The sequence below is a fragment of the Lissotriton helveticus genome, chromosome 7, assembly GCF_964261635.1.
Source record: "Lissotriton helveticus chromosome 7, aLisHel1.1, whole genome shotgun sequence".
NCBI classification, from domain to species: Eukaryota; Metazoa; Chordata; class Amphibia; order Caudata; family Salamandridae; genus Lissotriton; species Lissotriton helveticus.
The window spans coordinates 1,829,150,247-1,829,165,483 of NC_136068.1; the positions used below are offsets into that span (position 1 = coordinate 1,829,150,247).

At 42.1% G+C, this 15,237-nt stretch overlaps 1 protein-coding gene across 3 annotated transcripts in view; it reads right to left on the reverse strand.

Annotated features, from left to right (window-relative positions):
* LOC144767742 (natural killer cells antigen CD94-like) overlaps nt 1–15,237 on the reverse strand; it is a 121,923-nt gene that overhangs the window by 64,141 nt on the left and 42,545 nt on the right. For all 3 annotated transcript variants that reach the window (XM_078651128.1, XM_078651127.1, XM_078651129.1), the window contains one exon: nt 4,787–4,882. In XM_078651128.1, coding sequence (XP_078507254.1) covers nt 4,787–4,882 — 96 coding nt within the window. The remainder of the gene's footprint in view (nt 1–4,786; nt 4,883–15,237) is intronic.

The following is a 15,237-nucleotide window of genomic DNA, read 5'->3' on the forward strand; positions in this document are numbered from 1 at the left end:
CCAAGTGGTTAAGATGTCTGCTGTCTCAGTAGACATCTCTTGCATTTACAGGAACTGCCGTCACAGCATTTACTGTAAATAAATTGAATGCATTGAAAGTATAAAGGAAAGCTCAGCCAGCATGATGAGCCACGCAACAAACTTTCAATGTTTCTTTTTTATTTTCAAGAAAGAAGATACCAAAGTAAAATTTTCTTTTTGAAAAAAGAATACTAAATATCCACTTGCCATGGGAGTTTTTTCTCCATAATTGCGATCATTTTACCGTTTTCAATGACCCTTCCCACCTGGATTTATCTGGCAGTGATGCACAGTAAAAACAGGCCATTTGCACCCCCACTCTAAATAGGGTGGGTGGACAAATGGCCAAACCTCCAACAGCCCTATAGCTGCTTGGCGGTCGGAGGTGTATGTTTGCTTTAAATGAGGCGGGCGGACCTTCAGTTTGTTGCCGTTGCAGGATTAATCTCTCTATTAAACTATCAATTGTGCCTGTAGTGTTCGCTCATTGGAAAGATTGTCCTCATCACAGAGGGAGGTCAGCTTTCACCTCACATTTGGCTGTAGAAACATTTGGAATGGTTGCCATTCTTTAATTTCTCTTCCAAAGTGTGCAGATTTAACTACATAAATATGTTATTTGAATTTATGACTACACCTTGGCATACACAGCATCAGTGCCAATTTGATATGTGAGTGCCTAACTGTGCATATGTGTGTTGAATTTCTTGGGAAATGTAGGGTGTGTTAACAGTTTGAGGCTGGACAGTAGGGCAGCCATCATGTGGTAAGTGCACATCAGCGCCATGCAAGGGAATGATCCCAGGTGGTGGCTTGTGAAGGAGCCATTGTACCGTGCTGTATCATAACATCAATGACTTATAGCAAATTCTCCTAACAAACTGTACAGTGAAGTGCACATCATGAGTAAAAGGCTGCTAGAAAGAAATCAAGAAACAGTGCACTGCATGACCATCACTCATGCACAGCCTATCGGTATCCAGTACCTTCATAGGTTACTTGAAATGTACTCCCTCATCTTGTCAGAATATCAACCTACCCAATTCATCACGAATGCACATGTCAGTATGTGTGAAGAAAGGAGGACTACCCACCATGTATCACCAAAGAATACACAGATGTGTCATCATGCTTGTGCTGATAAGCCCTGTAACAGAATTTTATTTTCTGTATCCCCTTTCCTTTTTCCCCACATAATTCATGGTTGTTATCCCTAAATGCCTGCCCTTCTGCCCAATACTCACATGTAGACATCAGATTCCACTGTAATTACTTGCACTCCCAACAAATGCAACATAGGGAAGGGCCTTCAACCCAACTGCAATGTGTGTCATTTTATCTGTGTCAATTGACACTGTGATTACCCTCCAAATGGAATATACACAGCCCTAAAAATGTAATATATTGCCCACAAACAAGACTAGATATCCCTTTCGACCACGCTTCTTCAAACAAATGAAAACTCAATGCATTTCAGAAAAAAACATACAATTAACATCAAAAAGATAACAAACAACTTCATGGATTTAATTCATAACACATGAATTCCACACGTTATGCATACGACAACATAGCTAAAACAATTGACTTCCCTCACACCAATTCTGTACCCATAAACATGTTCTAAAGGACTGAGTAGCCACTCATGCATCATACCTTGCTATTTTGAGGACCATATCCAAATTTCATATGGGTCATTGGGTGTGATAAAATATAAGCCTTCCACTATTTGACCCATAACCCTGGCCTGTCTTACAGAAAAACACTATAGTACATTAGGACAAATACATTACTGGAGGACATGGGAATGCAGCTGGGTCCGCAAAATGCAGCTGGCATACAGGCATGGACCAGCTTTGCCAAACTGTGCATTATGGCAGGGAACTAGAAGGACTACTAGGAAAACAATATGATGTTGACTCCACCTTAAGAAGGCTCCCCCTCCTTCGTAATGTGAAATGTCATTAATGAGGCACAAGGTACTAATTAGCTGCCGGAGAACACAACATACATTGGGCCTGATTCTTACTTTGGAGAACAGAGTAATGCCCATCAGGGTGTTGGATTGAATTACTCCATCGTCTTGACAAACATCTCATCACCCTCATTTAGAGATGTCCGCTGGCCCTCGAGCATCTCTACCCGTTGGGAGGAAAAGTCGTCCCAACATTTCCTGTCAATTTTGCAAAGATGTGATAGAGAGCTCCATCAGACATGAAGGCCAACCATCAAACTTTTACAAATTGTAATGTTTTTCAAAAACAAACTTCCAATGTGGGAGTTTACGTTTGTAAAAAGTAAACCTGATGACCCCTCACCATGAGAGTTTTCTCCCAGAGTGTGGGGGCATTATTTTTATTTTCACTCTTCCTCACAAGCAGGTTTTACATGGTATTTCAGGACAAATACCGGAGTAGGCACTGTTGTTGATATTCTTTTGGTCCATCCACCTCTAAATGAAATCAGCAGACCATGTGTTTGGAGGAGAGGATACTCTGATGCCCTTTTGACGGACTACCCTCTCCATCAAACACAAAAGCACCCGCAATTGTGTATCTATCACCTGCTGGAGATTTGTACATATGGTCCATCTGTTATTCAGTGGAAAGATACCCTTTCTGGGTGAACATGCACTTTACAAATACACATGTTATGTTATGGTCCAGAAATCTAATGGATATTTCAAAGAGAGAGAGAGCTACCATTTGGCTCAGTGGTAAAGACACTTGAAACTTGATTTTTAAAATTTTTACTTGTAAAGAAGAGCTCAATGATCATCTAATGGGATGGGAAGAGAGCTCCATAAAATATTTTGTACACTTCAAGTGTCCACCTTATATATGTTAGGTGGGGAGCAGGTAGTTCCTGCATAAAAAGGGACACACACAGCCAGCAGAGGGGCAGTCAATCATTTCAAAGGAAGCTTGAATCCATTACCTGAGTCTTTCCTGTGAAATATCTGTCATCAAGTACAAGGCAACTCCTCCTTTGAACTAATTAGCTGCTGGGAAACAGTAAAGGCCTTGCCTGCTTCATAAAGTTAAGAGATATTTTAGCGAGAGAGAGCTACCGTATGGATGTGTGTCACAGACGCTGATACATTTAAATGTCTCAATTTTTACCAAGCAGTGTAATCTGTCACTTTGGCCAAATGGTTTAATGGAAGTGAAAGTAGCCTTTGAGTAAATACATTATTTTGCTTGTAAAGAAGAGTCCCCTAGGACAGTAAGAGAGCTCCATAAATTATGGGCACCCCAAGTCCAATGTCCATTTGTATATGCTAACTGTTATGTTATGTTATGTTACCATGACTTGTATAGTGCAAACAGCTGCCCCAGCAAAGGGGCGTCCCAGCGCTGACAGCAGAGCAACTGACACATGCGGGTGGAATTGATAGTCGGAACTGGAGAGCAGGTGGCTCCTCTATAAAAAGGGAGGGACCCCCTGTCACAGGGGAGCTTCAATCAATTCAAGGGAAACTTGCATCCATTGAACAAGACCTTAACTCACTGCGAGAGAGCATCAAAGCCATCCCATCAGACATCAAGTCAATACAAGGAGACTATCAGTCACTCCAAGAGACATTCTATCACTCCCACATTTCAACCACTTCAGGGCTGATTGACCTTCACCCTTGGGTAACCCGGTCATCCAGAGACTTCCATCCTTAGATAGGAAATGCTGCAGTTGCAGTGGGTCTCTTCAGAGGATCAGAGGAAGATGTCAGTCTACGACAGTGCAGACTGACAATAGATAAACATATGCAAATGAAACTCAAACTGTTTCTGTGGCTTCTCTGCTACATGGTAGTAGATTATTGTTGTAGTCTTTCTCAGATGCATTCTGAAAACCCTACCCACCCAGTCTTTGCTGCCTTGTCCACTAGTCATTTCTGCCAGTTCTCTTTGCTTTTTTTCACACTGGAACCATGCTCCCTGCTGCTCTGCCACCACCCTCCTTGTACACCTGGGCCACCAATAAGGGCTCACACAGAAGAAGAAAAATGAAAAAAGGAACAACAACATATCTTCCCATGACAGGCCCACTTGTAAGAGTGGCAGCCAGACCCATAAACAAATGCAGAGTGACTGAAAGAACATGCTACCAATACCCTGTCAGTCACTATTCAAACATTTTCTATATTCCTAAAACAATTTCCCAAAGTGGGAGTTTGATTTAAAAAATATAAACATTTTGACCCCCACACAATGGGAGTTCTTCCTTTTTTTACTCTCCCTCATTGCAGGGATGTAGCTAGCAGTGATGAACAGTACATAACTGACCACCCACTCTAAATAAGGCGGATGGCCAGCTTACTTTCAATGGCCTCTACTCTGTCAGGCCATCAGAGGAAAGTTTACCCTGACTGAGGCAAATTGTACTCCATCACTATACACCTTACAGACCGCCCACTTCCTAATCAGCAGACTGGCCAAAAGTCTGGCAGAGAGAGTAATCTTTTGCCCTTGCAACAGTGTACCCTCTTCTCCAAACTCTAAATATGCCCCTTGGTTTGGTGTATTCACTTGATTGGTTAGGGTAATTATAACTACAACGGTTGTAAAAATACAAATTATCCAAACACTTACAAGTTCAGAATATGTCTTAATGTGCACAATGTATAGTGGCATTTGCATGTGCTTTTGTGAATCCACAGCAACATGTTTTCATAGATTACAACAATGAAACATATCAACTTTCATTGACCACGTAAAAAGGAAAAAATGGTTCAGGAAGTGACATAGATGAACCAGAGTCCACTTACTTAAAATCGTTAGAACTATCACCAGAGCAAGCAGCAGCAGCACCACAGCCACCAGTGCCCTGGACAGGAAATTACAAACGGGAGGCACTGTTGGAACTGAAAATACAAATAAATTAAACAACTATGAAATATCTGTTTTACGTGCAAGTCAATAACACTGACATCATGTTTAACTTATTAGTTAACAGTTTTAATTCAAAGTAGATATTGACTTAGTGAAATAAACAGGCAACAATGTTCCATATATAAAAATATATCTATTTTCTAAACCATCAATGAACTAATCAGATTTTTCTATAGAAACTCACCCCACAGCAAGAGGGCTAACATTTACATTTCTGTGGGATAAACACTATAGCAATATTTGAGGCAGAGCACTCAAATGACACTGTCACTGCTGACACTGTAAGAATTTGGGTTATTAGTTATGAAGCATGAAGCACAAGTGATGTCTCCAAAGAAATTTTTTTCCTGGGAAATGAGTACCCCATTTAAGCACTTTCTTACAGTAGTGTAAGTGGCGGCTCATCGAGGGAGTTCTGCGAGGTGATGGGGTGGGGGGAGGGCCAGGGTGAGGGGTAGTAAACTCTGGCATATGGCCGAACGGAGTTGAGTTTAAAAAAAAACTAAAAGCATTGCACACGCTGCAGCGCCAAACCAGTGATGCAGCGTGCAATGTAATTCATTTTATTTATTTATGTATTTACTCAGATTTGTTTGGCCGTATTCTGGAGTTTACTACCCCCCCACCCTGCCCCTCTCCGCCCAGTCCCACTGTACCCCAGCACTCCCTCGAGGTGCCGCCACTGGGTAGTGTAGCAAAGAAACCCAAGGCATGGTGGGAATGGTGTGGGCCAGTAATCTCACTTTCCTGATATGCAGCAACAATACTCAATACATTATTGTCCAGTCAGTGAAACACTACCACTAAATACTATCCATTAAATTGCAAATACATATAACAGGTAGATAGAAATACCTTTGGTGACAACCTCATATCATATTACATTCATAGTGAATCATGAACCCCATAATCACAACACCCCCATCTATACAAGTTGCAACATCACAATATAAGGGGGTGTGATTAATAAGAAGACAGGCGTACTGGTTTTGTCAAGGGGTCACCACATTAACATAAATGAGGCATGCCTAGATGCTGTGTCCCTGCGCTGCATAATATATAAAAGGCAGGCCACTGGCTCGTGAGGATTCCAAATTAATATATATATATTACCTACTGGCGGTCGCCAGTAGGTAGTTATAGTTAGGACCTAGTTTCCATAGGAAATCCGCAACATTCTATTGGGAATAACTTTGGTGCCGGTGGACGAATTTTCGCGAATTTCTCAAATTAGATGGCCCGCTCCGCTCCACTCCTTCCCTGAAAGTTTGGGGGGATTCGTTAAGTGGGGGCCGAGATAAAAGGGGGGTCCCAAAACGTGTTTTCCCCATGTTAATTTCCATAGGGCGGTTGGACTCACTTTTAGCCCGAACGGCTGAATGGATTCCCACGAAACTTGGCAAAATTGTAGGGACTGGTAGCCCGATGTGCCTTTGCTATGTCTCAAGATATGTGCTCCAGAGGATTTTGAGTAATTTAGGTTAAAAAAATATATATATCTATAAGCGCGCCCCGGTACGCGCACCGGGGAGCGCACCCGGCGCGTAACGCGAGTTCGAGCGCGGAAAGCTGATTGGCTCTCGGGTGTCTGTCAACATTCCAAACAGACCGGAGCGGCCGCCATCTTGTGTCTCGGTAGGATCGAGACACAAGAGGTGGCAAAAACAAAGGGGGAAATGACCATAAGGGGGCAGGGTAGACTCCCCCTGACGCCCCAGGTTTGATGTGGGGGCCATAAAAGGGGGGGCGTACCGGGGAGCATACCAAGGGGAAAACCCAGTGAAACAGTAAAATAATAATTTAAAGTGCTTAGAGGTAGGGTAGCTTTGCATAGAGTTGTTGTGTTGTGTGGGTGATTTAAGTACCAGCATGTAGGTACCAATACAGAGTCTTAAATTGAATGTACACCGTCTCCTCTGTAGATATCTTGCATGTTGTTACAGAAGTTATTGTGGTATATGGAATCCATACCATAGTGTGTCAGGAAAGCAGAAACAGATCCTTTAAGGACTCCTTGAGAAAGGCTATAGGATCCTGGGTAGTCTACCCTGCTCCCTTATGATGTAGTATTACATTTTACTCTCTTTTGAATCTACACAAAATTGGTGGTGATATGGTACATTAGAGACAGACAGTGAGAGAAAGGAGGCTGTAGATCAAAAAGAGATGTCAAATACACATTCGAAATAATATAGTAGGAGAAAGGAAGTAACTACGAGCAAACTTACTATGTAACACAAAAAAGTTGCACAGTATACTGTAAGTCTCACTTTATATTATAATCATTTTGGTACTACTTCATGAATTACATATAAAAATGAATAATGTCTCAAATTTTTTTAATTATTAAATATTAATTTATTATTCGGAATTTTCATAATTTAATAACACTTGCAACATTTCATTACCCGAAATCTCTTCCAAATTTGTACTGCATGATTCCATATTATCTAAACAGTCTATGAATTGTTGGTCAAGAGACTCATCCAGGAAGTCAAATAAATCTTCTTGAAGAATCTCTTCATCGGTTATTTTGAAATGAATCTGCTCATCAGTTATTTCAAAAGAAATATTGTTGGTCTGTGGTGTATCTTCCATTTTCTTGCTGTAAATTGCATGAAAAATAACTATATCAGTAGAGTTAGGGCACTGTTGGGTTTGAGTTCAGAGAGGTACTTCTGAGTTTTTAACAGTGAAGTTATCTTTGGGCAGTGTATGGTATGAGGCAGGAAGTAGAAATATAAAAAAGTGTATGTGAAGAAGCCGAAGTAAATTCATAATTATACCAGAGAAACCTAACTGAATCTATAACTATAACAGAGAAGCCTATCTCAATCTTCTCTATAACAGAGGGACAGTAAATAACTATCAGAAAGGTTTTTACAAATTAACTTAAAGTGCCCCTTACAAATTAACAACTTACCTTATAGAAAGGTGATGAAGATAAATGAGAAAAGCCTTTAAAGATGTACCTCAGGTAGTTGTAGTCAAAATGGCTGTGTTTCCCTCTCATTTTTCATTTATATTCATGTACATAACCAATCAAATGTCAGAAAAAAAAGTAGAAAATGAAAGTAACATTTTAATTGGTTGTAAATTCTAACACTTCATATGTGTTTTTGTCATGTAATTTACCTCAGGATATTTAGCCAGGGCTACAGCCCAAATGACTCAATGGAATTCCACCAAATTTAGGAAAACGGTAGGGACTGGTATGTAGTAGGGCCTATTCTATATTTGGTGAAAGTGTCTCCAGTGGTTTTTATGTAAATTAACTTTTAAAAAATTTTGGGAGCGCTTACCGGTGCGCGCCCCGGTACGCGTACCGGCAGCACTGCGGGAGTCCTCCATCTTGTGTTTCGGTAGATTTGAGACACAAGATGGAGGACAAACAACATTGGGAATGGGTAAAAGGGGACACGGTAGACACCCCCTGACCCTCTAGGTTTTCTGAGGGGGGCTTAGGAGGCCCATATAGGCAAATAAACCAAAAAAAGGTTTACATTTTTCGCGGGGGGAGCACCCGGTACGCGTACCGGGGAGCTTACCGGGGAGCGTACTTTGGTGAAAACCAGTGAAAAAAGTTAGAGTAAAATAATCATTTTGAGTGATCAGAGGTAGGGTAGCCCTGAAAAGAGCTCTTGGGTTCTGTGGCTGATTTAGGTACCTACAAGTAGGTTCCAATGCACAGTCTTAAATTCAGGAGGAATATTCTATTCCCCTCATCTGAGAAGTGCACACCATCTCCTCTGTAGATATCTTGCATGTTGTAACACAAGTTATTGTTATATATTGGACCCATTCCATAGTCTCTCATGTAAGCAGAAACAGATTTATTCACATGTTTCCGTGCTTTCTCAAATTGTGGACAAAATTGTTTAGACCACTTCCATTTCTGTCTTTGGCATATATTGGAAAATACCAAGGCAGTTTGAGGGAAAAGTGCCATCAATTGCTCAAAGGTGTCCTTTAAAAGCATTTCCAGACCTACCCCAGTCAAAGTGCCTAAGTCATTTCCACCACAGTGCAGAATTATGAGGTGAGGGTGTGGCAGATGCAAAAAGGTTTTCACCAATGGTATCAATTGATGACATCTCAATCCTCTTTGGCCAATCCACTTGATGTCTACATTTGGTAAATCAAGGTTGTGAACATTTCTGGCAGCTGCATACCTTTGAGCCCAGTGGATGTAGCTATGTCCAATAATCCAGACAGAATACATGGTAAGAGGAGGTTCTGGTGCAGTCAGATGAAGTGTGGGAATGAAATGGCAGTTGGAACAGTAGGAGTTTGCAAAAAAAAACTGTGGAGTTTCAGTGCTCTTGAATCAGAAGCAATGATTGGTGGATTCAGATAGTTGAAAACTGAAAGTTAGGATGCATGGTTCTGTTTTGTGAAAGAAGTAATTTGAATGGTTAAGAAAAAGTCATTTAAATAAACATTGAACCGGATAAGCTGGTGTATTGAGAGGTCAAACATCCTTGCTACGTTTATTTGCAACATTGTAGAATACACTTTTAAACCTGAGAGCTCAGTGAGGAGGGAGTTGCTATGGTAACAGGTAGAAAGGGCTGAGGGGGGAAGGGTGTTGGTTTGAGAATAGAGAGGGAAGAGTTTTGATTGGTTACCATGAGGAATATGTGTGTAGAATTAGAGGTTTTCTGAGCCATTCATGGTTGCAGTGCTTGGAGTACATACCTTTTGCTCTGCTAAAGAAATATTGGTGTGTGTGTCTGACACTGTTCTCAATCTCCCAAAGCATTTGTAAAGGTGAGTAATGATTCATTTAATATAGATAGAGACTTGTATACTCTATGTAGAAGATTTGGAAGCAAATTGTGTTTTTTTAATGTTGCTTTGTGTCATGTTTTTTGATAATGCTTGGTAAAAATTTTTTACTGCATAGAGGAATTGTATTTTGTAAAATTGTGGCGTTTCAGTAGTGACATGGAATGCTTGTACATAGGACCTGTGCTGTGTTTCTTAAATGTGATATGAAAAACGATTTTGGGGAAAATGAATGGCTTTTACATTTTTGAGAAGGAATTAATAGTGTCTGCATGATTAAAGAAATAAATTTGAACCTTTCACAATGATGTTACCTGTGTTAACTCAGAGTAGGAAGCAGATTGAGCTTCTTTCTTGTTGGTTTGTGTCATGTTTTTTGATAATGCTTGGTATTAACATTTGCAAAATAGAGGATTTGTATTTTGTGAAATAGTGAGGGTTCAGTAGTAAAATTGAATGCTTGTACATAGGACCTGCGCTCTGTTTCTAAAATGTTATTTAAAAAACGATTTTGGGGCAAATCAATGGCTTTTAGATTTTTGAGAAGGAATAAATAGTGTCTGCATGATTAAATAAATATATTTGAACCTTTCACAATGATGTCACCCGTGTTACCTCAGATTAGGAAGCACATTGAGCTTCTTTGCTGTTGGTTTGTGTCATGTTTTTTGATAATGCTTGGTATCAACATTTGCAAGATAGAGGATTTGTATTTTGTGAAATAGTGAGGTTTCAGTAGTGAAATTGAATGCTTGTACATAGGACTTGCGCTCTGTTTCTAAAATGTTATTTGAAAAACGATTTGGGGGCAAATCAATGGCTTTTACATTTTTGAGAAGGAATAAATAGTGTCTGCATGATTAAAAAAAATATTTGAACCTTTCACAATGATGGCACCTGTGTTACCTCAGATTAGGAAGCAGATTGAGCTTCTTTGCTGTTGGTTTGTGTCATGTTTTTTGATAATGCTTGGTATCAACATTTGCAAGATAGAGGATTTGTATTTTGTGAAATTGTGAAGTTTCAGTAGTGACATGGAATGCTTGTACATAGGACCTGTGCTGTGTTTCTTAAATGTGATGTGAAAAACGATTTTGGGGAAAATGAATGGCTTTTACATTTTTGAGAAGGAATAAATAGTGTCTGCATGAATAAAGAAATACATTTGAACCTTTCACAATGATGTCACCTGTGTTACCTCATACTAGGAAGCACATTGAGCTTCTTTGCTGTTGGTTTGTGTCATGTTTTTTGATAATGCTTGTTATCAACATTTGCAAGATAGAGGATTTGTATTTTGTGAAATAGTGAGGTTTCAGTAGTGAAATTGAATGCTTGTAGATAGGACCTGTGCTCTGTTTCTAAAATGTTATTTAAAAAACGATTTTGGGGCAAATCAATGGCTTTTACATATTTGAGAAGGAATAAATAGTGTCTGCATGATTAAAGAAATATATTTGAACCTTTCACAATGATGTCACCTGTGTTACCTCAGATTAGGAAGTAGATTGTGCAGATGAGGTGAGGCATGTCCAGAGGTACAGAGGAGGTGAGGCCAGTGTTCAAGTGTGTAGTGGGAGAGAGGCCTTTCCTGGGGAGCATAGGTGGTGACGCCTGTGTCTAAGAGTGCAGTGGACTAGACTTCATGAAGCCTATCCCCCACGGCACTCTTATTTATTTATTTATTTATTTAGTGATTTGTAGAGCGCGCAGCTACCTCCGACGGAGGTGTCCCGGCGCTGAGGACATTATCTCAGAAGGGGCGGGGAGAAAAAGGATGAAGTGAGTTAGATCTGGGAGAAGAACCAGGTTTTTAATTTTTTCCGGGACAGGGGTTCTGAGGTTGTGAATCTTAACTCTGTGGGGAGCTGATTCCAGAGTTTGGAGGTGACAACTGCAAGTGCTCTTCCTCCCGTGCGAGCAAGACGGAATAGGGGGCAGGTCATGAGGCGGAGATGATTGGATCTGAGGTTGCGTTGTGATTGTGAGAACTTAAGTCTGCACCGTAGGTAAGAAGGGCCTCGGTCATTAAGGGCTCTGAAAGCCAGGGTTAAGGCTTTGAATTGGATCCGCAGTTTTATTGGGAGCCAATGGAGTTTGATAAGGTGGGGTGAGATGGAGTGGCAATAAGGAATGTTATTAATCAGCCTGGCTGCAGCGTTCTGAACTCTCTGTAGCTGGTTAATGAGGTAAGATGGAGCACCTACATACAGGCTGTTAGCGTAGTCAAGGTGAGAGGTTATCAGGGCATGGACTACTGTTTTTGGGGAGTCTAGCGGTAAATGTAAATGTAAATGTAGTTGAGCTTATATAGCGCACAGCTACCCACAGTGGGTGTCCCGGCGCTTGCTTAGGGAACCCTTCCTGGTATTCCCCTGTGAGATAGCAGGGTATCCACAAGGTGAAAGTCAGGCATCCCGCCGCGAGGGGCCGTTGTGGAGATTAAGCAAGCTATTGCCCAGAGTCGCAGAGTGTGAACCTGTGAGTCGAGGAGGCACCGGGGCGAGAATTATTGAGTCCGTGGAATTTTTTTTTTTTAGCCCAAGACCCCGCCGAGGCGGGGAATTGAACCCTGGTCCAGGACCGATCTCAGCGTCTGGGTCTGCTGCCTCTAACCCCTGAGCCACACTTCTCCACTAGTAAGTAGGGAATGATTTTTTTTAACATTCTTAGCTTCCCGAAGCAGAGGTAACTTTGCTGATTTGGGTTCTACAGGAGAGGGAAGTGTCGAATTGGAATCCTAGGTTTCGGGCAGCATGGACTGGTTCTGGGGGGTAGAGTTCGGTCGGCCACCAGATGGTGGGCGATAGAGGTGTTTTCTGATTAAAAAATAGGACTTCAGTCTTACCAGTGTTGAGCTTTAAATTGTTCTCAGACATCCATGAGGCGATCTTCAACATGCACCGGCGAAAGTTGTCGAAAGATTTTTCAGTGTGGTCTTTGAAAGAGAACACCAGTTGGGTGTCGTCGGCGTAGAAGGTAACTTTGACGCCACAGGATTCGACAACTTTTGCCAATGGCTTGAGGTACACATTGAAGAGGAGAGGGCTAAGGGCGGAGCCCTGTGGGACTCCCCAGATCAGCGTTTTTTTGGCAGAGAGAAAGGGTCCCAGCATCACTTGTTGGGTTCTGTTTGTGAGGAATGATTTTACCCATGCGAGGGGGGGCCCGCCGATCCCTATCTCTTGTAGGCGAGTCAGAAGTATGTCATGCGAGATGGTATCGAATGCAGCGGATAGGTCGAGGAGGACCAGCATGGCCTCCTCTCCCTTATCCGTGCATTCTCGGATTGACTCGGATACTTCGAGTAGCGCCGACTCGGTACTATAGTCCGGCCTGAAGCCTGATTGGGTATCGTGGAACAAGGAGTTTGTTTCCAGGTAGCTAGATAGTTGTATTTGGACAGCTTTCTCAAGTACTTTTGCGGGTTTGGGTAGAAGTGAGATCGGACGGTAATTGTTTAGACAAAGAGGGTCTATGCCAGCTTTTTTTTTAATAGGGATAAGCAATGCATGTTTCCAGCCAGCGGGTACAACACTGGAAGATAAGGAGGAGTTCCAGATTTCAAGGAGGGGGTTCAGGATTAAGGGGGCAATTTCATTCAGGATTAGGACTGGGGCAGGATCCAGAGGTGAGCCTGATTTGCATTCCAGAAATAGTTTCATGGCGAGTTCCTTAGTGAGTGGTTGGAATGCTGTGAAAGCATATTTGTAGTTCGTGTCCTGGTCTTCAGTGCTGGTTGGGGCGTTCTGGCGGATGGTTGGTGCAATGTTGATAATTTTCTCTTCAAAGAAGTTTGATAGATTCTCACTCAAAGATTGAGACATGGGTACTGGTACGGTTAGTGCCTTGGGTTGGGTGAAGTCTTTCACTAAATTGAAGAGAGTCTTGGTGGAATTCTTTGCTTTGGCAATGGTGTCAGAGAAGTAAGTGCTCATGGAGTGGTGTTTGAGTTTACGAAACTCTTTAAGGCATTGTTTGCAGAGAGCCTTGACTCCTGGGTCGTAGTTCTGTCTCCAGTGTCGTTCCAATTTTTTGCACTTGCTTCTGTGTGCCCTGAGTTCTTGAGTGAACCAAGGGGCGGATGGTTTTAGTCTATGGGAGGTAAGGGTGTGTAAAGGGGCAATTTTCTCTATTGCAGTTGTGAGATCCGTGTTAAGAGTACATACTGCCGCGTCCAGGTCGTCAGGTAGCGGGCTGAGGCTATTGAGGTATGTTTGCTCTAGGGCAGTTAGAGAGAGTGTGTGCCATTTTCTGCCTTAGACACAGGCCTCACCTCCTTTGTACCCCTAGACAGACCTCTCTTCCACTACACTCTTCAGTATAGGCCTTACCTCCTCTGCACCCCTGGACAATCCTCACCTCATCTGCAACCCTGAATAGACCTCAACTCATCTGCCCCCCTAGACAGGGCCTCAGCTTATCTACACCCCTGGACACGCGTCACCTCATCTGCACCCAGTTACCATCAATTATACCCAATACATTGAGGCCTGTCCAGAGGACACAGATCAGGTAAGGCTGGTCCATGGGTCAGAGGAGGTCAGTCCTCTCCAGTGCACTCATGGACACTGAATGCTTTTACATAGGACCTGCGCTCTGTGTCTAAAATGTTATTTAAAAAACGATTTTGGGGCAAATCAATGGCTTTTACATTTTTGAGAAGGAATAAATAGTGTCTGCATGATTAAATAAATATATTTGAACCTTTCACAATGATGTCACCTGTGTTACCTCAGATTAGGAAGTAGATTGTGCAGATGAGGTGACGCATGTCCAGAGGTACAGAGGAGGTGAGGCCTGTGTTCAAGACTGTAGTGGGAGAGAGGCCTTTCCTGGGGAGCATAGGTAGTGAGGCCTGAGTCTAAGAGTGCAGTGGACTAGACTTCATGAAGCCTATCCCCCACTGCACTCTTAGACACAGGCCTCACCTCTTTTGTACCCCTGGACAGACCTCTCTTCCACTACACTCTTCAACACAGACCTCACCTCCTCTGCACCCCTGGACAATCCTCACCTCATCTGCAACCCTGAATAGACCTCAACTCATCTGCATCCATAGACAGGCCTCAGCTTATCTACACCCCTGGACACGCCTCACCTCATCTGCACCCAGTTACCATCAATTATACCCAATACATTGAGGCCTGTCCAGAGGACACAGATAAAGTAAGGCTTGTCCAAGGGTCAGAGGAGGTAAGTCCTCTCCACTGCACTCATGGACACAGGCACCACCTCCTTTGCACCCCTGGACAGGCCTCACCTCATCTGCACAATCTGCTTACTAATCTGAGGAAACACAGGTAACATGATTGTGAAATGTGCTGATATATTTTTTTAATCATGCAGATACTATCTAATCCTTGTCAATAATGTAAAACCAATTCATGTGCCTGAAATCTTTTTTTAAATAACATTTACAAAACAGAGCATAGGTCATATGTATAAGCATTTGATTACACTACTGAAACCTCACTCATTTGGACAATACAATTCCTTTATGCACTAACATTTCTTTACCAAGGATTATTAACAATGT